A 26,246-nucleotide genomic window follows, 5' to 3' on the forward strand; every position below is an offset into this window, starting at 1 on the left:
ATATCTCTGACAGTTAAAGCATACAGTTCACGCAATTATTTTTGAAAGCCTGCACCTTCGAATTCTCCATGACGCTCTCGATGCAGTCAAAGTAGGAGAGTTCGTTGACAGGCTCGTTGGGGTTATCCAGGAGGCCTCTGACAGCCTGTAGACAGACAGACATGATAATGGTATAAACTACTGTGGACACACTGAACTTTCCTGCTGTGATTTCACACTTTTATCAGCCGCTTAACTTAAGATTAGAAAAAGGAAACTCTTTAAATGTTAATCAAGCTGATTAGAATATACTGTCTTGATAAAAAACGAGTCTTAAATATGTCACTTTCAGTTACTTGAGATTAAGCGAACATAGGCTTCTGTATGCAAAATGCTCTTCTTCAACCAGTGTCACTAATTCAGTTATGGTAGCTCTGGATTGAATGTCCATTCACATATAAATCAAATGCAAAAAAGACGGAAGCAAAGGGTGAAAAAATGCACCTAGCTTCCCTGATGAAAAACATACAGGCATGTACAGGCAACAGAAAACAGGCCTGAAGAGGAGGAGGTCTGTGTGTGTGTGGTACAGTGTATGCGAGGACGGCTACCTCCAGCTCCCTCAAGGCGTTGTCACACTCCCTTTGTCCTGCTGCTTGCTGGGTACAGAGCGTGATCAGCTGGTTAATACTCTCTGTCACTGCCCTGAAACACACAGGCAGCCACACAGGCTTTTTAGCTCTCACATGTGCCCTGTGCATGCACGCACAGCCTGGCCGCACTCACACTCACACTCACTCACTCACACATGCTTTTAGCTGCCCTATTCAAGCATGCCACTGCTGGCCCCTCAGTGCGATAGGCTAACACGGCACACAGGAGTGCAGAGATTGTCTGGAGTTTGTGTTAAGCTTTGCTGAGCACAGACAGGACCTAGCCAAGGCTTCCATCTTCCTAATTAGACAGAGAGAAGTCAGTCAGGCCCAAAGCCCTGCGGGACCAGCTGCTTGGCTTTGCACTGGGGGAAGGATTCAAACTCCTTCTAGCAATGCCGCACAGATACAGCTTTAGCAGTGGAATACAGATGCAGCAGGGAGACATGTTCTGTCACATTTAAGCATAGAATCAAATTTTTTAAAACTTTCAACAGGCTTAAACTCTGGATAAGGATTCATATCGAGGACTACTGGTTCAGTTTACTGGCAAATACTGTGTGGTATTCACAAGACAAACAAAGAATACAAGATTCACATCAGGTGTTATCTGCGTCTTATCACACCTTGCTGCCACAGCTAGGAGATTCTTGGCGTTGGCTGCACCTGGATCCACAGACAGAGACTTGGCAGCCAGCAGCAGCTTGCTGGATGCCATGGAGATGTTCTTCAGATTACCGATAACTTGGATTTGGTCATCCTGGCTCTGCACATGCACAGAGGTAGAAACATACAGGTGATTTTTAAGATGGATTCAGAGTTCTGTTACATATAACAAAAAAAAGACACAGTATTCACTGTATCAGCAACAGCTGTCAAGGGATGAAGCATTGTGAATGATGTACTTAGTGTGCCCCTACTACCTATATCCTCTTACCTCACTCAGCAGGCCTCTTTGAGCTTGATAAAAGCTTGGGTGTCATGCTACATCAACTCCAATCCCACAATCTTTTCAAATTAATGAGCAAAATAACCAGAACAAGAACATCACAAGATCTCATTACATCCGACTGTGTTAGTGCTCTTGGGGACAATCATGTGCCTAAGTGAATTAGATTAAAAGCTCTAATTAACAAATGACTTAAATAGCTTAGGTAATAAAGTGACACAGAAATAGGAGCTCGGCCACTCAGCAGTTAAGACTTTTATGTTTTTGAAGGTTTGACTTCTCTTCTACCACTGAACTGCTTCAATGGAGCACACTGGGGGTGTATGATCATCAAACCTACTTGGGTGTGTCCGGCCATTTCAATGCCAGCATCCAGGAACTCATCAAAGTCTTGGCTGAACTTTCCGGAGGCCGCAGCCAGCTGGCTGCTCGTTCCACGAGAGGAGTGGACGACCTCGCCTGCAGAGTGGTTGAGTTCAGCTGCCGTGTGGTTCAGATCAGTCTGGGCCTCCTGGAATGCCTTTTTGCAGGGAGGTAGCTTCAAAGACAAGACACGCATCAATTAGGGCATACTGTAGAGCTCATATCAGAAAATGACGTCAAATGGAAATTACCTGTTCAGTTACTTTGATGTATGTGTTCAAGGGCTGCTTAGGTTAACTGGGGACTCGGTTGCCTGTAGGTTTGAATGTGAGCATAAATGGGCTCCAGCCCCCCAGCAAACCTTTTTATATTTCAATTTCAATTTCAATTTCTATATTTCACTATTCAGCCTCTGTCTGAACACCCCGTGTTAGTGCCTGTCTCTTTAAGGCCCTCCTTCTGAAAAGCCCAGTCTGCTCTGATTGGTCGGCTCTCACAGGCCTGAGCAGGTACTGACAACCGTGTTTCCGTATCAGCTCTGCCGGTGTTTTTCTGGCTGAGGGCGGAAGGCCTGCTGGCTCATTTAAAGGCACAGTTTCTGTATATGAGCTGTGCTCACTTCTCTATGGGTTGAGCGTTTTGAGGCTTACACAGCATTTAAATGGCACCTAGAGCTGCTTTATAATCAAAAAAGACATGGAAATCTAACTTTCTACAATATGGGACCTTTAATTGGTTAACGCTAATGTGTTCAGTACGGATGTTTTGGTGTAAACACAAATACACTATATGGAGGAATCCCCAGGTGACCCCGACTCACAACGTCCACCAGGAGCTTCTTGCTGGCCTCTCCGATGCTCCTGAGGGCCATGTCAACATCCTTCTGGCCTGGCAGGCAATTCACACAATTATTCAGGGAGTGCGACACTGCTTTGGCCACCTGAAACGCAGCACAACGCCCAGTCAACGGACTGCCATTAGTCATTCTAACAATGCTCTGCACTATACAAAGTCCCATAGCGAAGCTATAAGGGGAAATACATCTCAAATGCAAATTGGGCTCACAGCGGTGCACAGGAATCCGTGTCACTAATTTATGCTGCTGTCACAGATATAAGCCAAACAATATGTTTATCCCCCGAAGGGCTGCAGGAGAATGAGCAGTTTCACTCTGGCACTCCTGAGAGAGGAATACCAGGCGAGAGACAGAGCAGAGAGAAAATAGCAGCGCTTAGAGGGGATGATTGTTATGGGAAGAAAAAATGTTTACAAATCAGTAGAGGGGAGAGAGAGAGAGAGAGAGAGAGGGCCCGAGTGGAACAATGTGATCTCCACATGAATATCATTGTCCCCGGGGTATCTACCCTACCTGTGCCAGTCTCTGCTGACTCTCAGCATCTCCTGGATGTACCAGAGCCTGATGGGCCTCATGGATCAGCATGGCCGAGCCCTCCATGACATACTGGGCTGAGTCCAGCATTGCAGCTGCAGCCTGAGGCTCCCTGGTGCTGGCTGCCACTCCTCTGGCTGCTTGAGCCAACGTCCTTAAAGCCTGGGCTGTTTCTCTGGCAGCCACACCTGCAAACGAAAATAAGTAGTTTGGAAACATCACTTCTGCTTCACAGATTAAATCCTGAAGCAAAACATATTATATCAGTATGATAACAGTATCAGTAAATATAGCCTGAATGTTTCATGTGCATAACAGACATCTACTGTAGCAAAAGTGTATGTTACACAGGTAATATTCAACAGATAATGAGGGAATATGACTCTGACATTCTTATGATATTATGTAGTGACAGTAAGTAACCATGTTTCTGTAGAAATGGAAACGTTTTACTAAACTCATTAATTTCAATCTCATTATCTGTTGCAGCTGTCTGGCTTAAGCAACAGAAACAGAGGTATGTCTATTTTCTGATTTAACTATAATTGCACTAGCACTGTGCAGATCAGCTGGTAGGGGCTGGCGATACCACACGGAGACCAAACTGTGATACTGAAATGCCCTCATTGTTTAAATGAACGAGTTAATATAATAAATATGGCCCCCGCCTGGGAGGTGCCCTTAAATTATTATACACAGAGCTGAGAAGAAAAGCAGCAAATTGCGTCAAATTGCATTAACCAGCCAAGTGAAGCCATTTGCTGATGGAATGTTAAATCTGGTGAAAATAAGATTAATGAGAAACGAGCAGCACCCTGGGCCACAGCGTGAAGTGCTGCCTCGGAGCGTTCATTGTTAAAAACGCTTTTCTCTATCTGTCTTCATCTCTCCTCCCCCGAGATCCCCAATTGAGACAGAATTGACAGCCAAACAGTCGAGCCATGCTGGATTCAGAGGGTTTGGTTTAAGGCAATAGTGATGGCACAAATAAAGGAGTGATACTTCTCTCTGCCTGCTTTAATCCTCACTTGGCACAGTTTAAAGAAACAACTTTTTTTCAATACAATTACAGTCTGCCATAAATATACAGTATATTTATTATTTCTAATGGCTCGGATCATAACTATACTCTAAACACAAGTAAAATATTGAACTTAATGGCTACTTAAGCTTCAAAGACGGGCTCTCTGTGCACAATATGTCTTACTTACCTGTATAATGTTCATTGCCCTGCGCAGCACATGTGAGCAACTGCGCCATGGAGGAGCCAACGGCCTTAGATGTACTTCCCAAATCCTGTGCACACTTTTCCAGCTGCAAGCAACAGAACACACAAATAAACCACTGGATTTACAGATGTGATCTTTGGGGCGGATGCCAATGCCAACATTAAGTTCAAAATTCAGACATTGACATTGATATGGATATTTTACAGTTTAATAGTACATTTCATTTTCCAAAATGCAATTGGTGCACTTTAATAATAACAAATTACCCCCATCTTTTCTTTCTGCATTATGTTCTGAAAAAAGGTTTCATATCAGTGCATATTGGACAACATATGCGATAGCAAACCTGACAAACCGATATGTCAGGTTTGAATATCTACAGTTTGATTTCTACACTAAAATGTTTCATTTAAACTTGGACAGTTAACGTTGCTCTGTACTGACCGTTTCCCCAGGAAGAGGTCTGAGCTGGGCGTCAATGACAGACATCCTGGCATCCTGAAGCTCACTCTTGAGGGTCTGTACGGTTTTGAGGGCTGAATCGATCTCCAGAGGACCGCAAGCTTCATGGGCCTTCAAACAGCACACACGCGTAAATGTTACTCGCATGCATCCAAATATTATGCAACACGGACAGGATGTCAGCTTATATGCTGTGCTTTATATCTCTGAAGGAGATCAAAGAGCAGAGCTTTACAGCAAACAACATCCGTGAGATGAATCCTGCTATCTCTAATGTTGTTATGTAAAGATACCTTCTGGGTGGCAGTCCTGAGCTCGGCCAGGCAGGTAGCCAAGTTCTTGGCACACTGGCCCAGTTGCATGGCAGCGGCCTGATCAGCCACCGTCGGCACTGCTGACTTTGCAGACACCACCATCTTACTTCCAGGCTGAGAGTTGTTGACAGAAAAAAAAACAATACATTCACACAGTAGCAGTTTTTGTTTGTGTATCTGAAGAGAATCTGATGGCTGTTAGCTCTGTCAGGGTGAAAGGTCTGACCTGTAAGAAGCTCTGGCTGGCCATGATGAGGGCAAGCTGGGCCCCGAGCTCCTCAGGCTGGGCCTGGCTGCTCCTCATGCCCTGCACCAGCTGGGGGATGCTATCTGCTACTGCCTGCATTTAAACATGTCCAATAATGTATGCTTTACATCCACATCATCATGTCTGAAAAATAAAAGCACTGCCAAGACTATCAAAAAGCCTATTTTATAACAATATATAATGTAGTGGACATGACTTCACATCATTTTGCTTAATACAACAGTGAAACCAGTACACGTTTTTACCTTGCAGCTGTGTACTAGCTGTTGGTGTGAAACAGTATTTTTGTTGGAAGCAGCAGCATTCTGAGCCGCTGCGATGGTCTGAGTAGCAGCAGCCGCCGCCTGCTTAGCAGCTATCTGTTCAGGAGACACAAATGGAAATCATTTAGACTAAAGTAAGAGAGTGGCGCCTGGCTGAGAACTACATTCTTTTACTCTGCGCAGTATCAAGCTGTCATGTTCTGTACTCGGACAGAGTTGTTCTCATCAAAACTAAGAGGGGTCGCAAACCAGCTGTTTTGTAAGAAGAGGGAAGCGGGTGTGATCGCACTGCTCAATCTCAGTTCATGAGATGATCATCATGGCTTTCCCCTTGCTATGTTTCCAAAACTGAAGCACTAAAAATACACTGCTTAACTCATATTAAGACGTACGAGATTGTCTAAAAAGGGAGAAGAAATTCCCTGTTGACTAAAAAAGGAAGTAAAGTGGAAAAAAGAGAAGCCAGAATACATGACATCATTACACTAGGAGATGAAAAAACAACAACTGAACCACATGTGGAATTGACATGAGAGAGAGGAGAAGCATTTCCTACCTGTGGTGCAGTGAGCGCTCTATATTTGTATTATTCTATACATTTTATTTACTTCAAGATAAAAGCATGTCTGTGTGAGGAGACAGCAGGTAAGATTAAAGGGATCTCAACGGGCCTAAATGTGGCTGTAGACTCATGACACTTTGACACTATTGGCTTACACGTTTCCATGATGGAGGCGACCATTAGCACCATTACTGTGACCATCTGATGCAGGGAGGCGGACCGAGATATAAGTCTGATAGCATTCCGATCCCAGCCCTGGGTAATGCATAGTTTATGTGCTTGGGAAATTGAACATTGGGTGCTCTGAAGCAGAGGAGGGCTAGTCATTAGGGGGCAAACTGATACCAAAGGCTAAACACAGATCTTTACACTCAGATAGTTCACTCTCAGCACTAATGGGGTTTATAGCTCACTGCTACAGGAAAAGAGAAATAATGCAGACGAATATACTCAATGGGCCGTATTTGTACAAATGACCGCAGAGGCGTTTCATTGATCGCATTATGTCATGCTTTCTTTTATCCTAATTTCCAGACTCGCCATTTATTTCTATGATGTTTGTTCTAGGGGGCTACAGAATGTGGGAGGGAAAAAGATTTTTACGTGACGTTATTGCTGGTAGAGACAAACAAGGAGGAGATTTGTGTTTCCATCAAGGTCAAAAAACAGGTAGAAGATGGGACATGTTGACTTTCATGACTCACCTCCAGCCTGTTGACCAGTTTTTTCTTGATGGCGTTCTGAGCTGCAGCATTCGTGGCCACACGTAGCCCCTCAGCCGCCTCTCTGAGCCTCTGCTGCTGGTCCTCGTTCTCTGGGTAGGCAGCTGCCCCCTGAGAGCACATAAACACACACATATGACCATGACACATGCATACAATATGTACTGTAACAATAGCTATCAGAGCTCGGCAGTTGAAGTTTAACCACTTACACACATTGTAGAATAGATACAAAAAGGCATTTAGCCCTGTCTGCTTTCTGATAGTTTCCAAGGAAACTGTGAGCGCCAGATTCCCACTTCCTCTTTGATAATGGCAGTGATGTGGTGATTAATGTGTCACAGATCAAAAACATCTCCCGTGCCATGAGCAGCATTACACTTGCCTGGTATTTCACACTGATAATATCCTGCTAGACTGTGCCAGGGGCTTATTAAGAGCCACGGATGCGGCACCCTTTTATTTTGGATGTGAAATGGATGCTGGTAGTTGCAAACAGTAATGCCAACATGGGAATTCTATCAAATCAAAGTATTTCAGCTCAGTTCATCTTTTAACGCTGCATTCAAAATGACATTAGTCATGCAAAGTCATCATGGGGTGCTGATGGGAAAAGAGAAAAGCTGAGGAGAACACAAAATATCAACAGTTGTGGATCAAACTGTTTATAATGGGGTTAAACTAATGAGAAATATGTCTCGTCTTATTTGAATTTGGAGTGAAGGATGAATTAAACTACAGAAAAAAATTAAGCAATAATGACAGAAAGCAATTAGATTAGGTTATCAAGCTCAAGTCTTTTAGCAAATTACATTACAAGTTACATGCTTAAGCAAATAATCAATCATTTTTGTTGCATCACATCGGGAGAGTAAACGCGTTCCATGTTTACCTTAGCAGCCTCCACCATCCGAGCTGTGGCGTCGGCCAGGAGTTTAGCTGCAGCCAGCAGTTTCTTGGAGTTGTCGACATCGACTTCAGCCTCTGCATCAGATCTCATGGCATTGACCAAGTCAGAGGTGGCCTGGGCTAACACCCTGGCCTGACGCACCATCTCACCTGTGAAAACAAACACACATATACAGTAGTGTAAAAGAACAGAAAGGAGGACAGACACCTCACATAAACAACTAGATTACCAACTAGGACAACAGCACAAAGCCCATGTTACAGCTGAAATTCAGTTTGTGCTGTAAAGCTGATTCGGCTTCTTTTTCCATTTACATTTGTTTTTTGTTGTTTTCGTTTTTGAGGGCTGTCCGTTTGTCGTGTAGATTTTTGAGGATCTGCATCCATTTCGACAGTAAGAACTATTTGTAAGTGATGATCAAGCTTCGGAGTTGTCGTCATCCGTTCAGCCATCAGAATCGAGCTTTTGCTTCTTACAGTATCACAGAGGAATTCTCAACCAAACCAAGACAAACAGCAACACTTTTCAAGTTTGTGTCAGGTCAGTAATGTGTGGCTGGCCCCAACACATGCTTATATTTAAACTGCCAATAACACTTCATTAGTATTGACATGTGCAGTAGTGAAAAAGGTGGTTGACCTGATTTTGAATATTTCAAGTCAATTTAAATTAACATCTGTATCGAAATAAGACCAAGTATGGCACTCGAATCCTGAAAAACTGATTTTAGAGCATTCTGAAATTAGTTAAAACATTCAAAGAACAAGAACAATTAAAACTTTGATTCAGTTTGAAATGATAAATGGAAAACTTGTTCATCAAAGGAGTGTGTGATAAGAATAAAATCTTCTATGGGTAATTTTCTATTGCAACGCCAGTATATGTGCATCGTTAAATATTGTATTTTCTGGATGTTCTGTCGAGATAAAATAACCAATGAAGATATCTATTTTTGGCTAACTGACGCAAAAAATCCTATTCATCCAATAGCAGTCTAGTTCCCTGATGTGCAACAGTGCTCATAACGGTCCAACACAACCATAGATATTAAAAGGATGGTTATTCCAGCCGAACGGTGTGACAGCATGTCTGACAGTTGACAAATGAATATAATCTCATGGTATATAATCATCATATCACCCAACCTGAGTGCACCACTGAGGCATTTCTGTAAGTGTCCTCGTCTTGCGGAGACACATCATTGTTTTCACCTTCATGAACTTTTATAGCTGAAGGTTTCCAGTGAGTCATCCTCTCTCACACAAATGAAAGTCTTTGGAATATATGTAACATCTCCCCACACACCTGCTATAAAAAGCTGTGTTTCCCAAACACCCACCTCCAGCTTGAAATAACTCACCCAGAGAAGTGTATGAAAGACAAGACATCTAGGTGCTTTACAACCTCCATCCAGCTGTCTTGGGAATTAAACAACACACTATATGTAGAATGAAGTGAATCACTGAATACTGATCCGCTGCTACAGATTTTCTTTTTTTTTGTTCCTGTTGATTTATAGAAGGTAAAAAGTTTGTCCTTCCAAAAAATGCCCAGGTCATGTGTTTCCTTTTAAGTTTCAAAGCCTCGCTGACGCTGATTGAGACCAGATTGAGAGCTCTGTAGTGGTTTTGGATGACATGTTCCCTACAACCCCTTGAGAACTGGCTGGGGTTGGAAATTCTTCAGCCTTATGACTCGAACCATAACAAATAGCATGAGCTTTGAAAATGTTTCAACAGGGTTTCTCAGATCACCTAACATGGACACAAATACCGATAATATCTTTAGGGCCTCTGATGCTGCCAAAACTCATGAGAACAATTCAAGTGAAAGCATGTATTCATCACATATCACCAGATTTACTGATTATTATCATTGATTTATTTATATTTTGTGGAAATACTAATGAACTGAAGAGACACCACAGACAACAACTTAAATTGAAAGCTTTTTTAAGTGCACTTAACCCCCAACACTCACAAGTACCCTTGAGTACTTCTTTTTGCACTCACCGGCATCACCCATGGAGGTGAAAATGTTTTCTGTCACGTTCATGATCGTGTCCGTGGCCTGGTCGTAACGCCCGATGGGCTCGCCGCAGCTGGCGTAGTGGCGGACATGCTGCAGCAGGTCACTCAGGGCCTGGCTCACCACGCCAGCTGCCGCACCGACTTGCTTCAACAGCTCGCCATCGTCGCTGGCCGAGCGGCAAGCCTTGACACAGGTTTCTACGGAGCGGTCCACCAGCTTCCCAGCCTCGACAAGCTGCTCCTGACACACTGGGGAGCTGATGGTTGGGCTCACCACCTGCAACACACGTTGTTGTTGGCAGAAATACAGAGGAATTAGAAAAGCTGAAAACTGTTGTGATATTAGACAGGCTGTTATTCATTAGTTTTTAATAAAAGAAAATCAATTCAATCAGCTCAATTTTGCACTTTCAAATCTTAAGTTGTAAAAAGTAAACAATAGCTAGTGTCATACATTCTGCTTGGATGATTTCCAGTATGCTGGTATGTCCTTTACCTACTTGGCTTCTGAGATGAACAAGTTTTAGACCAGTACCTTGGTGCAAGCCACCAGCTGCGAGGTTGACAGGGCACACTGAGTGGCAGCTGCGATCACCCGGTTCTGCAATATGGTGTCCTCGGCCACCTGGGCCACGTTCTTGGCCTTTAGGACCAACATAGCAGCTGCATTGGCCACTGCTTTGGCCAGATTCATCAGGGTGTCCTGCAACACATTAATCAATGTCCTTCACTGAAACACAGCACAGCTGCGCACATGTGACTGAGGGGACCAGGAAAGTAAATGTTTGTGACTCATTTTGTTCGGCTGATGTAGTGTGAATACTGGACATCTAATGCACAAACAATAGTGTAATAGTATTGTAGTGATGATGAATTTTGGGAGGTGAGTAATAATTTATATCTGCATTATGAAGTAAAGCAAATAGGAGGAGAGGAGCATCGGATTTGGATGATAAATAAGGAATCAACACAGTAACACTTTATATTAAGCCCCTTGTGATAAGAGTTAGTTAATAGGTAATAAGGCCCTTATACTATAAGTCTTTTTATAAGGACTTATAGGGGCCTTTCTGCCTATCAACTAACTATAGCCATGACCTTAATATAAAGGGTTACCATTAACATTAATGGTGCCCGTCAGACAGGACTTTTTCAGTTAAAGTTCAAAATTATGCCTCATCAACTGAGTCTTTGTTCTGTGGGGTTCCCCAAGGGTCTGTTCTCATCCCAGTACTGTTTGCACTGCATTTGCTTCTTGAAGATATCCCTTACCATTGTTATGCAGATTATATTTGTTCATGCATTTAATTTCAGCCTCAATATGTTTAAATATCTCTGCTTTTCTAAATTGCCTTAACTCTATAAAATATTTGACTACAGCTCAACACAAACAAAACAGAAGGTCTTATTTCTTGCCGAGATGGCATTGTCCCAAACATTTTGGTTCTTTATCCTCCCTTGTTCAAACTATAGTCCATAATCTTGATGTTTTTATGGCTCAGGCCTTGAGTCTTAAACAGCACTTTAGCTGTTTGGTTCATTCCTGTTTCTACCTGCTGAGAAATATAGCTAAACTAATGCCCATTGTGCCATGACTTCGGTTGGAGATGATAATTCACACGTTTACTTCCCTCTCGTCTCGACTGTTGCAACTCTCTTTTCACGTGTCTTAGCAAGATTTCCATAAAAATTTTGCTGCCAAGCTTTTGACGAAGACCACCAAAAGGTCTCATGTAACACCAATCCTCATGTCTTTAAACTGGCTGTCCATCAAATTCCGTTATCAAGTTATCTGTAATCACACTGAAGAGCTACTACTGCCATAACACATAAACAACCCTGCTCCTACACTCAGAGCTCTCTCCCACTGGACTTCGGCTCTGCGGACACTGTTGACACCTTCAAGAAGCAGCTAAAAAAAACCCTTTTGTTCTGACTTGCTTTTGCTTAATTTTTGTTTTGTCTCATGGTTTAGCTGGTTGTTTGCTTCTATTGTCTGGTGCTCTGTTTCTTTTGTTTTCCTGATTCTTTTGTGAAGCACTTTGCGACGACGGTTCTTGAAAGGAGCTATATAAATAAACGTATTATTAATATTATCATCACGATTAAAGAGAGTGGAAACAAGGCTGTGATACTCTAGAACTGAAAGACGTGTATGCAGAGAGTAAATGACGCAGTTAATGAAGTCTACATATTGTGTTAATGGAAGTCTGAGGCACTGCATTGCCATTTTCCTCCTAAATCCTCTCCTCCTGACACTCTGTTATAAAAATCAGTCTAATAATAAAGCCAGACATGATTACTTAAGTGCGTATTGACATTTTTAAAGGGGGGCTTAGAATGTGAATGTATGTGTGTCTTCCTGTTTGGCCTGAAGTGTCATAGAAACAGTGAGTGGGCGGCGTCCAACCTGGAACTTCTCATCGGTCTCGCCCTCCCCCATGTGACGGAGCAGATCCCCGCTGGCCTGTCCGATGCTTCCTGCCGCAGTCAGCACCGTCTGTCTGGGCTGTACGAGGATGACATCACCACATTCATTACACTGGCCTGGCCTGTTTTCACACAGGCCCCCATGAATTATCTAAAACAGACTTCTGGATCAAAAATCCTCAACACTGGGACACTGATAAAAAGAGAAGCATGCAATCCAACACTGTATGTGGCTTTGTGGCTACTGGGATTACATTGGAGGATGAAACAGTAGAATAATCAGTGGGCGCCTCACCTCAGCGGCTGCGGGCTCAACAGATCGGAGCAGATCTGACACAGCCCCTGCCAGCATCCTGGCAGCACCCATGAGCTTGTGTCCACTGCCCACTTCATCGTCCATTAGCGCCGCTAGAAGCTTGACACCCTTAGACATTTCGGTGAGGTTGGAGGAGATGGTGGTGATGGCGCAGCCCACCGCTGTGTAGTCGGTTTCTGTGGGTTCACCTGCGGAGGATGGATCGCCATCGTTACAAACTACACCTCTGCTGCGCATCTTAATTCGCTCTGCTGCTGCCACGTCTGTTTAGCTAATCCGTGAGGCAGCTTGCGTGTCACATGCTGTAACACACACATCAGTGTCAGTGTCATAATTAGAGCCCATTTGAAATGGTTCCACGGGGATGAGCACGCTGATGGAGCAAGTGGCCGTGAAGAAGAAAAACTTTGTAATAGACGGTGAGGGGAGAATAAGTGCAACCACACAGATGGCGAGGTAAGATTAAAACCCTGAAAAAGGCTGGCAGGAGCTTGACTGGCGCTGGGCCAAGCAACACGGGGAGCGGAGAGAGACACAGGCAGTAGGTTGAGCTTCAGGACAGCAAGTTCAAGATTTACTTATCAGTAGACATATTTATCAGGGAAAAATATCAGGTGAACGCACCTCTGTTTAAAAGAGATTCATCAGTGAGTGCTTAACAACGACTGGGAAATGTTTTTATTGATTCCCTCCTTGGAGTTGCAATAACAACATAGATAAACAATATTTCTAAAACAGAGCAATTTCCTTCGGAGCCTAGACCAGCCGAGGCTTCATAAACTCAAATATATGAAAGCTGAAAACAACAGCTTGTTGCATCCTTTAACTGTTTAGTATTCTCCTGGGCACTCACCTGCAGTGAGATTGACCACAGATGCTGTTCCAGCGGTGATGGCATCAACTTGAGAGTGGATTTCATGTTTGGATTCGTCCACTTTGTTCTGAACCCAGACCCTGGATGCCTTTCAGTGGAGGAGGAATACAAGAGCGATTGGCTTTCATCACAGTGGGTGATTTTCAGCTCATATAAACTTTCTTGTGCAGGATTAAAGGACTAGGGTTGAACAACACCTACAGCTCTGGAAACACTCGAGCATTAAATACAGCCTCCATATTTACAGTCCGCTGCATATCCTAATTATATTTGAGAAATATGATGGACTTTGATGTGATGCAAATGCTTAATTAGATCTAAGCAATCTTTGCTTTGAAAAGCAGAGGCTGTAATATCAGAAAGCAGTTAGGAAAGTCGAACTGGAGCTGCTGTTAATGATGGGATTTGGAGGAGTACTGTATCTATCCTTGCTGCATCTATCCTTAAAAAACTGTGTGGTAAGTAGGGAGAAGACTTACCAAGTCGTGGCCCAGAGGAGGCGGATTATCTACATATCCTAGGTCAGCCTGAGCCTGCTGCACAGCCTGCATACTGCTGTTGATGGTCCCCATCAGGGCCTGCTGGGCATGACTCTGACAACAACAAACAATAGAGACACTCACTGAGCAGATAACTAAACAAAAGCAATCTAAATACACTGGTTGTGCTGTAAGTGGGAGAAACTCTCAGTCTTGCAAACAAATGTGTAGAAACCACAGGAGACAGATGGGCTTTTAGAGTGTGTATGATGACTTTTCATTCTCTATCTCACTCACAGCCCTCTTCATATTGTTTATTGTGGTTCTTTGTTGACAGCGGGGACCACAAGCAATACTTCAAGCACTGCAGGTCAGATTTACATAAAAAAATGTGGGAATGATCTCAACACTGTGTTTTGACAGTTTAAAAAATTGAGAATTGAGCACGAAACCAGTGCTACATCATTTTCTTATCCATTCAGTACATTTTTTTTTGTTGAACACTACAGTATTTTAAGCTCAAGGTTTTTTTTCCAGGACACCATAATTGCTTGCGAGTGAAAATGCTCTCACTCACCAGCGGGGGCATGTGTCCTCTGTGCATCTGCCCTGTGGTGATTTGCTGCTGTGCGGAGGGCATAGTGCCCATATTGAAGGTGTCGGGCCCGCCGATAGACCCCGACCGAATTATACCTGGCAGTGCGACTGAGCCGTGCTCCACACGGCCCACCCGGTTAAACTGCTGCTGCAAAATTGTGGATCTGAAACAGGAGAAAAAGAGATAGATGTTGAATTGAAAAAGCTGCAAGCACAGGGGGCATGCAGATGCGTTCAAACATGTGACCTTTGTCATATAATCTTATATCCTTCGCAGTAATAAATGACCATATTTTAAGTTAATTGTCTGTAATTGTAAAAATGACATAATCCTTTGCAAACTGACTCATGGAGGTGTTTTAGCCATGACTATTTTCTCTTGTTTTTACTCGTGTGTGTATCTTTAAATGCTGATAATTGTTTTGGATGATAACTGTTACAAAATCATAATTAAAACAATTATCACGCTAACAACTGCTCCCACAGTGCAGAGGCATTGTCAGAAAAAAAAATATTGTACGGAGCATCATTTTTCTGCCCAGCTCAACAGATGCTCCTGACTTCATTGGTTAATTATGGCTTGTTTTGAGAGGCAGCAATTATGTTTTTGTGCTGAGAACGACAACATGAGTCAATTGGCCCATAAGCAGCAGGAATATGATGCCCCATTCTGCCAGCGAGTGGTTTCAGGAAGAGCCATGTGGATTTCCAGCGACAACAAATTTTACAAGCTCCGTGTGACAGAGCCCTAGTCCATCAGCATTACCTTAATTACTAAAAGTTACTAAGCTAGATTAGGAAACTCAGGATGACAGTATCCAACTGAGAGATAAGAATTACTGAATAAATCAGCTTCCAATGAGACGATATCTTAACCTGCGTGATGTCTTAACATCCAAATGATGCAGCTTCCTTTTGGGAAATAAGATGATAATTTAGTTGCGTTACCCTGAGGCATGTTTTGTTAAGGTTTGCAAAAACAACAATTGTCCAAGGAAGCAATACAATGAATTGTACTCTGGAATATCGAGGACTGTGTTAGTGTTATTTTAAAATTCATAGTGGCGTTTTGTGTTTAATTCAAACATTACTTCTCTTGGGGGCTCTGTGCTGGTCAGGCAGATATGTAATTACATGCACAATTAAACAGTGAGGTTTACATTCATGAAGAATAACTAGGATGTGTTCATTGAATCAGGACCATCAGCGTAAAATACGGTAGATAGCACACGAGTACTACTCACTTCTTAGGGGAGACCGACTCCTCCAGCATGGTGGATTCTTCATCTCCCTCAAGGCCAAAACGATCCTTACTCTGCTTCTGCAGAGAGAAGAGCCGCAGACACGCTGTATGTAATGTAGGCTAAATGTACGGAGAGATTTATGTTGTAGTCTTTACATTCAATTATTAATTACTTGCCTTCTTAAGGATGATATCAATGTATCCAGCAATTAGTTGGGATATCTGCTCTCCCTCTGTAGTCTGGACTGAGTAGTAACTCTCCTGATACTCTCCGAAATCCTTTGTAATGCATCGAAGAGAGCAGAGAATCAGGGCCAACTATTTTAAATGTATCTATCTTGCATTGATAAAAGACTCTTTACCTAATAAGATCCTTCCAGACTGCTCACAGACAAAGAAATGCCTTACTGGGTTGAGGTTCTGAATTAAAATTGGCAGCATCTTCATTATTTCTACCCTTAATAAAAAAGAAAAAATGACTAGCTTCTGTGGTGCATCCTATTTCTCAAAAGAGATGATTAAAAATTTGATGTAGTGAGCCATCTCACTTCAAAGCCTCCTACAGAAACGCAGGTGAGAATTTTTGGTTTGAATCAATGCTGGAAAATATACCTTGGAGTATTTTTTTTTGATTTGCATAATCTATTAATCTTTAAATGCAGTGCTCCTTTCCAATACAGGAGGAAAACAGACAGCACTGTTGCCAACGTTTGGTAAAAGAAAATTGAAAAAGCTTTCAGATAAATAATACATCCAAATACTGCACATTCTTCCCTGGGCATCTATTGTTAACTCAGATGAAATAGCTGGCTACCACGCTGAAAACATTCAATATTGGGAGTCTGAGGTCGCAATGATTTCCAGGCTGCTGTTTGTGTGGGAAAATGAAAACCGGGGGAAAGACTGAATATGTGGTGCAGAGCTGTGCAAATCACACTATGTGTAGAATAACCGAATGTGAGCAAAGGATTAGGAGTGTATGACTCTTTAAGAAAGAGGACTTGGTGCAGAGAGTCGCACAGTACCAGGGTGAAGCTCTTGGGGGAGGCAGCCCATCTCTTGACTGTTGTCAGCGGCCATTCCTGCACCACATCCTTCGTCTTCTCATCCACTCGCATCACTGACTCTTTGGTTATCCCCAGAAGCCGTGGGACCAGCTTATTTTTACCCTTCATCTTTTCCTGTCGGATAGGGAAACATCAGACAGCGTTTATGTCGGCGCTAAACACCTACACAGATGATTCATTCAAGGCGCGGATACAAAATCATTGTGCCATTCTGCTGGTGCTGTCGCTGTGTCCGCGGCTTAAAGGCCCGAATGGAAGAGGAGGAGGAGGAGAAGGGGGGCAGCTGTGAACTGACCCAGCTGAGTCCGGGCTTGTTTAACTGCTGCTTTATTGAACGGGGTCTCCACAGGCTTTAGTCACTGTCAGCACACCAGCATGGTGCTTCCACAGGCTCTCTGCCTGACCAGCTCCAGTGCCCTCCACTCGCTGCCCACTGAAAATCTATTACAGCTCACTTCAGAGACTGAGCCTACACTTGGCTCCCCTCCAGGGGTGCAGAGGACGACACAAAAATTAGCGGTTCGTAGAGACGGGGGTGTTCAAAACACGTATATCTTACGTCTCCAGGCTATTGTTCCTTTATCACTAGGTCACAATGAAGAGCTGTGAGAATCACACCAAGGCCAATAAGTAGAAAAGCCTCTATGTTCAGGGCTCTTAAACACAAGGACAGATAACATTATCCGAGTGTTCAAGATATTCTCATGCATAGGTTTATTAAAAACCTTCATTGTTTTAGGTTACGTTATTTGAACGCCATAATTATCAAGCAGGAAGTTTGATTTTCTAATCTGAAGTGGCCATCTGAGGTCTTACATTATTTCAAACCGTTTAACCTCGAATATTGTGTGGAAATGTGCTCATGCAAAAGAGCACAATAGATGTGGGGCCTTTATATTTTACACACCTGCACGCATGGCTCCAGCAAACACACACATAGAGGGATATTTACTTTCCATGTACAGTATTTCCATATCTGTGAAGTCTGCAGCCATGGAGGGCTTGCCATCCTACAACCTTCAGTGATTAAAGACTGACAGATGAAAAATGGGGGGTTACAACAAACTCTCAGATGTGCCTCAACAAAGCCTGGTCTGTGCTTTTGCCTTTGCTAGCATCAAGAGGAGAGTGCAGCTGGAGTGAATTATTTAACAGAGTCTCGAAATCTCCATCACTACATCCCCTCATCGAACACTGACAGTGCTCGTGCGCGCACACACACAAAGATAATCTGAACCCCGCAGTCTGCTTTAACTACAGGCCAAACATTCCATTTATCGTCCATTAAGACCACAGCAGACGACTGCACTCTTCCTCTTTTTTCCCCTCACTACTTTCCTGCAAGTTCGTAACCAAATGGGCTGCTGTCAGAGAGCTTTCATAATACCTGCTGGTGCGACTTCATCCCATTCGCATGCTGCACTTCCATTCCACTTTTGTGTTCGCCAAAGCAGAACAGAACAGAATTGCTATTGTCACAAGTATTTCGCAGCACCGAGTGTGCTGCTGAACCTCCAGCTTCCACGCTGGAGCTCCTGATTTTGTCGTGATAATGTTTTTTTTTTTGGTGTTTTCAACTTGCCTTCGTACTGTACCTGTTTGACAGAGCGGTGCCTGTCAGAGCAGCTTCCCAATCACCCCTGCCACTCATTACACACAAAAGTATCTCATGCACATGCCATGTTTTCTTTAACCAGATGTATTATTAATTGACATTGCTCAATAATGAAAAGAACATTCTGATTTTATTTTAATGTGTCCCTCATTTGTATCAGTTATGGTGACATCTGCTGCATTTTAAGATCTCATGCCTTAAACTTGAGCACAGTGTTACCCTAACAACTGATAGAAAGGACAGGCATATGTGGAGATCACAGGGGAGACAGGAATCCCCTTTCCTTGGAAAATGAACCTGGATTGGAACATTCGCGAGGTTAAAAGGTTCATTGGTAACAGGTTTTACTATCATGATTGGGTATGAAAGGGACGTCCTCAAAAGGCTCAGTCATTCACAAGAAAGGATGGGGCGAGGATCACCACTTCGTGAAACACATCCTTACATAACGGAGATTACTACATGAGCTGCGGAGCACTGCGTAAAACTGTTTATGTGCTGCACAGTGTCTAAACCTTTTTTCTGGAACCAGGGATGTAAATCCTGTACATGCACCTCTTTACTGTGTAGATTCGTATGGTTTGAGCTCTTACCTTCACGAGGAAGAAGGACACTCCGTACGTCTGCAGGGACCTGGCGAGCTTCACATACTTCACTTTGGCCTCGATCTCCGTCATCTCTCCACAGCTTGCATGGTCCTGGACAAACAACATAATTCACTTCTCCACCTCCTTATACTGATCACTACATGTGTTGCACATATGTTCCATTTTGTGATCTACATGTTTTGTAGTTTCTCAATTTATGCCTCAACAGAGAACAAATTACTATAATTTCCCATGGGCTGCCCACAGTTTCAAACACATCATTTTCTTTAAATGCACCATTTGAGTGATGTAATGTACATACTTGGAATATTTTCTTCTCCGACCCTCTCTGCTTGATGTACTCCTTTGGTAGGAACTCCTTCAGGCTACGGAGATAAATGACATTTTTACATGGTTACCCTTTGGAGCTACAGGCATTTCCTTTTCTGCTAACATACCTCTACATATGAGGTCATTCTTGACCTACTGCCTGCATATCAGAAAACAGTTGTAACAGCTGACATCACCCCAGAGCTTTCCACTGGAGGAAATCCCTGAAGCAACAGCCTGTGCTGAAGCTGGAGATAACCACTGTATACTGTATGCACAGCTGTGAACTAAACATATGAAAGTACAAAGTTGCTGTGATGTTGGTGTAAATGCATGATTATGAACAGAAAAGGCTTACTCCAGGAATCCGGGCTTGTGTTTGTGCTCCACATGGGGTCCGAACTGGATCTGAGCCTGGATCCCTGCAAACTCACAGGCTTTATCAAAGGAGACCGGGTGGGATCCATTCAATATATCATCCCTGGCCTGGAGGAGACACGATGAGAGGCAGGGGGGGTAAGTAAGAAGCAGAAACACACACACATCCAGGAAAGGGATAGAACTACAAAGGCACAAGTATTATCCAAAATTCACCCAACAGAGAGGGCACTTTATTGTGAGCTTTGAATGCAGCGTGGCTTCAGAGAGGATGTCTTCTGAGAGAATGACTAAGTGTATCTGTACTGCAGGGACATCATAACGGAGACTCATCCACACAGGGGAGCCAAATAAGATTTGTTTGTGACAATAAAAGCCATTCTGCTGGCGTTCAAATGTGGCAGTGCCAACAATTTGTCATCACAGCCCATTACGTGTTATTAAAAAGGAAAACACATTACAGAGATGCACCAGTCTTTCGCAATATCCCATCTGCATTACAGAACGGCCCTCAATATGTTGGTAAGAAATCTAATGAATGCTTTGTTTCCCACTTAGAAAGACAAAAACACCGTTTGGTGCTGCTGAGACATCACTTATGTTTCCCTGCATTTTCAGCCAGGCTGTCTACATTATCTTCACCATTTAGGTAGATGGAAAGGGAGAAGCCTTTGTTGACATCTTTCAAATGATTGTCAGTGTGTGCGGTTTTCTCCAGGGGGCAGTCAGCTCTCTCTCTCTCTCTCTCTCTCTCTGTCTGTCTGTCTCCTCTCACTCCCTCTTTCTAGTTCACTGCTGCAAAATTAATGGCTCCAAAAGCTGAGAGGCCTAGCCGATAGTGAGAAAGGCTCCATCAGTGCTTTTAGCATTAGCATATCGGTGGGCGCCGTGGACTCTACTCATTCTTACGTCCCATTACATCAATGAAAAACTAAGCAGCAGCTTATTGCTGTAATGAGGGCAACAATCTCCTCCACTCACAATCAAGTCCTTTCCCCCAGTGCCATTCACAGTGGAGTACATAAGCTCTTACTGAATGCAAGAAGATACTCTAAAATTAGCCCTTACACATGCCATTCACCCTGCTACACACTGTTCACAAGATGGTTTTATTGTGAAGTTAGATGCTAGAAATTGCTTGGTGGATGCAGACTGGTTATGATGAGTTAACAAGAGGGCCGCAGTTATTTAGAAAAATTAATTAGTACATAAAAGCCCGAGTGTGGGTTTGCAATTTGAAATCTGAGACATAGAGTGTAGCAAAGCTACCACAGATACAGAGGCTTTAACATCTTTAAATATTAAGGTAAGTGTGTTATATACAAGGCTACAGGTTTTGTATATTGACAGTGGGGACAGTATTACTGTCCATACAATATCTGAGCAAACTTGTTTCCATTGTCTTTGGCGTGAAGTCATATTTTTCCGATGTGCCCTCCCAAAAGGCTGCAAGATTGCTTATGTAAATACGTTGTTAGACATACCTAGAAAAGACTATCCTGCCTTTGAGCAACTAAAATGTGCTGGAGCCCTCTCATACTGCTGGATGTTAACACTTTATGCAGTTTTTGCAGACATTAACTCAGCTGGAGTAACAGAACATTGTCAGTTAAACAAGAAACATGACGAGAACCGATTTAATGATGATCAACACCCTAAAATTAAAGTGAAAGTATGACAACAGTAATGAAAAGGATGCATGTTATCGCTTGCTGCTCTATTCTTTCATTACTGGTAATGAGGTAAGGGAGCCGATATCCAGCAGTGGTAAATACAACAGTTGCCAAGCAGCCAGAAACCCAAAAAAGGTTCAATCTCTCAACCGCTGAGTTAACTCAGTCTGCCTGGAAATGATGGTGGCTCGACAGAAAGATGGTCAACAACCTGAATACTATTCTGAGACAGGATAGTAAACACAAAATTAATATCCATTTTACCACAAGGAATAGAAATTGTTAAGCAAATGGCTATGCAGGCAGAAAAGGCTCTTCTCTTTGATGAGGCAGAAAACCTTTGGGAGTAAAACTGCAACGACTACTGAATTAATTGATTTATTGTTCAAAAGAAAATTAATCACCTACTCTTAAGATGAACAAGTTAAGTCTTTGGGTTATGGACTCTTGATTACAAAAGCAGCAATCTCAAGACGTCATTTTAGGTTCTGGGAAATTGTGATGAGCATTTTTCACAATTTCTCGACATTTTCTGACTTCAACTAATCAGTTAATCATGACAATAATCATTAGTTGCAGCCCTCGTTAGTAGGAGTGTATCAGCAGAGTAAAGTGAGTTGATGTCAAGTTATAATGTCAATGCTGTACACCTGCATGAATATAATTCAAAGTTAATAGTCAGCTGAATGCTACATAGACATAATAATGGTATACTTGGCACATTTAAAACCTCATTCGGTGATAATCCCATAAAGTTTACCAGCGACATTAAATTATTCATTGGCTGGGTCATTCCGAATCAATCAGCCTCAGATTAAGCAGCCAATTTACAGGTACAAGTCTCGTCTTGGTCAAACGACTCTTACCATGACTGTCAACAGAAAAGACAACGAGGACAGACCCTGAATTTCTTATAGCGGATATGACAAGGCAAACAGGCGCTGGTTCTGGGACATTTTAATAGAGCTGCATGGGTGGAAGTGAAGCACAAGACATCAGAAGCTGTGACACATACAGCCTGAGGCTGCAACACTGAGGTCAGTCAGTCGACCACGGATCAGCAGAGCACACAGAGTATAATACAGCCTTAAAAATAAATGCTGACATAGGGGTACAACATCGCAGCTAAATGCACGCAGAGTTCGATCAGGACGGCTGCTAATAAATCAGTGAATAGAGGAATATCGACCAGCTTCATGAGCTAGAGAGAACACAGTTTTATTTATTTGTATTTTAACAAAAAAATCTTGTGTATGTTTCAATTAAAAAAGATTAATTAGGGGCTTCATGGTGGGTAAGTTAGCTTCAGTATCTGAGCTGGCCATGGTTCAGATCCAACCTTTAACCCATCTTTCTCTTCTATCTCTCTGTAATGTTGTTTTTTAATAAAGCAGAGATGCTTCATAAGCTCTTAAAGTGCACAAGCTCTTACAGAACTACTGCTGGAAAGAATAGAAAATGATGATGTAATGATGTTACATTCTGTAGGATAGCAAATTCATCATCTGTCCCCGCTTTGGGCGATGCGATGGTACAAAGACTATACTTTCTTTTAGAATCAGCTAAAGTGAGCAAAGGCAAAAGCAAAGGAGCAGGACACACAGAGAGATGTTATTGCTGCGGAGGTTTATCCTGGCCTTAGCACAAATACATGACAGAGAGGGAGTGGCTGAGTAGTAAAGGAGATTAGTCGGTTACTGGCAGAGCTCCCATTATGTGTGTGTGTGTGTGTGTGTGTGCGCATTAGTGTGTGTGTGTATGTGGGTGGGTTAGAAATCATGGAAGCTTCAAATCATTAATAAACATTTGAGATCATCGCCGATTCGCAGGGATGCTCTGTCAAAGAAACACCAGCAATAATGTCATCATCGGCACCATCTGAATTAAATTACTCAACGCGGCTGAGTTTCTGAGAATTACGGGAATTGTGAATGATGAAGGATGTTAAAGAGGAAAATGAAAGGACAAAAAAAAAAAAAGGAAAGAATAAAAAGTGGAGAGTTAGCCTGGGGTATGTTCCACTCTGCCAAAGATCTCTCTTCTGGCTCTGTTTGGCCTTTTTAACACAGTGACAAATTAGAGCCGCTGCCATGTGAAGAGTCTCTGTGATCTGCCCGTGTAACAATCTGAGTGTGTGTCACAGAGAGAACAAGGGAAAGACAGATGAGGAAGGGCAGCGAAGAGGCAAAAGGAGGCGGGGGCAGGGGGCGGGGTCGTTACCGCGAGAGGAAATATGAGTCTGTGCGGAGAGGAGAGCATGATATGCACTGCGCTGTAATGTGTGCCAGGGTAACAGGGTGGGGATGTGCGCGATTATGTCAGAATGTGTAGGAGATGGAGAGGGAGTGGAGACAGGCGAGCTGGAAGGGAAGGAAACGGAGGGGTAAGAAAAATAGAGGCAAAAACAGGAACAGACAGATAGGAGGGAGGAGAGCAGCGGGAACAGACAGAGAGGGTGGGTGGCTGGGTGCCTTTCATGAACAGATTCAGGAACTCCCAACGCAGCAGGGACTGAAAAGATGAAAAGAGTCAAATATGAACAACTACACATAAGTGTAGAGATTTTTTTTTTTGCAGAGATTATGTGAGGGAGAGCAGGCAACAATCTTATTGTTAGCGTATATCTTTTGAATATGTTACATCAGTTTCTGTGAGTATTTTAACTCGCTCCCATGCTCTCAAGAGGTACATCCGTGTGTGTGTGTGTGTGTGTGTTTGAGTCCAGGTGTCAGTGGGGAGCTCCCCTCCTGCGGCTGGATGGACTAATGTGAATGCAGTGATGTGTGCAGCGAGCAAACCCTGACTAGTGCCGTACTGGACTCAGCTGACCCCCCTCAGGGAACTCCCCGGGAACAGCAGGGCTCCCTCGCTTCATAAAACTGGTCAAACTACCGCTGCTTAGCTCACACACACACACACACACCACACACACACACTCACAGGGAGAGAAAGAAACTAACTAATAAAATAAACATCCAGTTATATCCCCATCAAGTCAAACTACATCTCGCCCCAACCAGATGTATGCCGAGTGTTCAGTATTGATGTGACTCACGGCCTCTGAAAACTCCCAAACCACACATGCAACCACTATATCACAATACAGATAACCTCTTCAGCCACTTGAATCACTGTTTGGTCAGTCAGTGCAAACTCAAACCTTATTTGAAATTCCAGTGGGGATCCTGAAGTCACCAAGGACACCAAATATGTCAAGCTGAATTTTGAAGAAAATGAGAAGTCGTGAAGACATCTAGAATATTTCCCTTTGAAAGAATGGTGCGGCCACGCAAAGCATGTTCAGAGCTGGAATACTTCTTTCAGTCGAAGCATTGTGAGTTGGAATGAGCCAATTTGAAATGGTGTTGAATAAGATAGTATCCCATCTGCTTAAAATAAAAATTTCAAAATGGAAGCCATGCTCTGAAGGTTAAAAATCAGAAGAAAGAAACACTGAGTAGTGTGCTCGTTTAATCAGCCGTGCAATTGTCAATCATGTATTGCACAGTCTACTTGAAGGGATATCTGTCTCGAGCAATATCTTACTGAGTCTGCCAGAGCACAAAGAACAGAGGGATGGTGTTCCCCACATTAAAATATCTGGCTTACTCAGAGTGACGGGCCCAACAATGATCAGTACAAACAGCAGTGGTGCTGATAGCTGCATGTATGTATGGAGAAGATAGTGGCCATGCAATCTCCATTTACATTACATTGATGTGAAAACAGTAGTGTGACGGTGGGAATCAAATAGGAACTTAAAGCTGCACGAATCAATAATTATATATCAATGTCAATCAATTTAAAATAAATAATGTGAAAGTGGTTGCTTGTCGTGACAAATCAGAGAATTAGCACCAGCGTCTGCAGTTCTGCTCCGCTCTATGAGGCGTTTTAGCTTCCTTCAGCAGCTTGTTTTGCTTATACAGCCCACACATTCACTGTTTTGATCCACTCTTGTGTCAGTCTCGTGTTTAGCCACAGCAGCAGCAGCGGCAGTTTTTCAGTGAAAAGGTTCTCATATACCCGCTGTAGGATACCTATCTAAAGTTAGCCACTAGCTTGTGAATCTATGTGGAGCATATAGCATTTAAAGAGCCAGATACTTTTCTGAGGAGTTGTCAGTGTTGTGTTAAGCGCTTGTTTTGCTGCACTCAGCAGCCAGACAGAACGCAGCTTTATCTGCAACTAAAGCTTTGCCTCCATGTTCAAGGATTTATAGCGCTCTTCTCATTTCCCTAATTAATACCTCCTCGTTTCCTCTCTCCTCTGTGCGCCAGCCTGCGACCCAGAAATCGATCTCAGCGAGCCACATTGAAAGATGTCTCAATTCCTGAAATGCATCTTGAGGAGAGGGGAATGAGCAGGCGTGACGCACAGGGGGCCTCAAAATGTTTCTTTTGTGGTGACAGGTTGTATTACTTATTTAAGATGATTGAACGCCTTTCGTCGTTTGTGTAGTGCCTCGTTAGGTGCTGTTCTAACCATAATCCCCGATGATATTTCACCTTGATAACACTCATGTCACAATATGCCCTGTTGTGAAATGACTGTAAGTAAGTA

The 26,246-nt window shown here is 43.0% G+C and overlaps 1 protein-coding gene across 4 annotated transcripts in view; it reads right to left on the reverse strand.

The window, feature by feature from the left end:
* Positions 1–26,246, reverse strand: part of tln2b (talin 2b) — a 93,720-nt gene that overhangs the window by 28,450 nt on the left and 39,024 nt on the right. For all 4 annotated transcript variants that reach the window (XM_084363187.1, XM_084363188.1, XM_084363185.1 and 1 more), the window contains exons 7-32: positions 19,991–20,118; positions 19,625–19,688; positions 19,309–19,413; positions 17,059–17,214; positions 16,211–16,312; positions 16,035–16,111; positions 14,771–14,954; positions 14,194–14,307; positions 13,694–13,802; positions 12,820–13,028; positions 12,505–12,603; positions 10,630–10,797; positions 10,077–10,371; positions 8,047–8,213; positions 7,137–7,265; positions 5,853–5,966; positions 5,566–5,679; positions 5,319–5,453; positions 5,008–5,136; positions 4,546–4,648; positions 3,314–3,522; positions 2,765–2,884; positions 1,922–2,119; positions 1,259–1,398; positions 591–684; positions 56–145 (exon numbers count right to left, since the gene is read on the reverse strand). In XM_084363187.1, the coding sequence (XP_084219313.1) occupies positions 56–145; positions 591–684; positions 1,259–1,398; positions 1,922–2,119; positions 2,765–2,884; positions 3,314–3,522; positions 4,546–4,648; positions 5,008–5,136; positions 5,319–5,453; positions 5,566–5,679; positions 5,853–5,966; positions 7,137–7,265; positions 8,047–8,213; positions 10,077–10,371; positions 10,630–10,797; positions 12,505–12,603; positions 12,820–13,028; positions 13,694–13,802; positions 14,194–14,307; positions 14,771–14,954; positions 16,035–16,111; positions 16,211–16,312; positions 17,059–17,214; positions 19,309–19,413; positions 19,625–19,688; positions 19,991–20,118 (3,552 nt within the window). The remainder of the gene's footprint in view (positions 1–55; positions 146–590; positions 685–1,258; positions 1,399–1,921; positions 2,120–2,764; positions 2,885–3,313; positions 3,523–4,545; positions 4,649–5,007; positions 5,137–5,318; positions 5,454–5,565; positions 5,680–5,852; positions 5,967–7,136; positions 7,266–8,046; positions 8,214–10,076; positions 10,372–10,629; positions 10,798–12,504; positions 12,604–12,819; positions 13,029–13,693; positions 13,803–14,193; positions 14,308–14,770; positions 14,955–16,034; positions 16,112–16,210; positions 16,313–17,058; positions 17,215–19,308; positions 19,414–19,624; positions 19,689–19,990; positions 20,119–26,246) is intronic.

Source organism: Pagrus pagrus (assembly GCF_965226575.1).
Source record: "Pagrus pagrus genome assembly, chromosome: 10".
NCBI lineage: Eukaryota > Metazoa > Chordata > Actinopteri > Spariformes > Sparidae > Pagrus > Pagrus pagrus.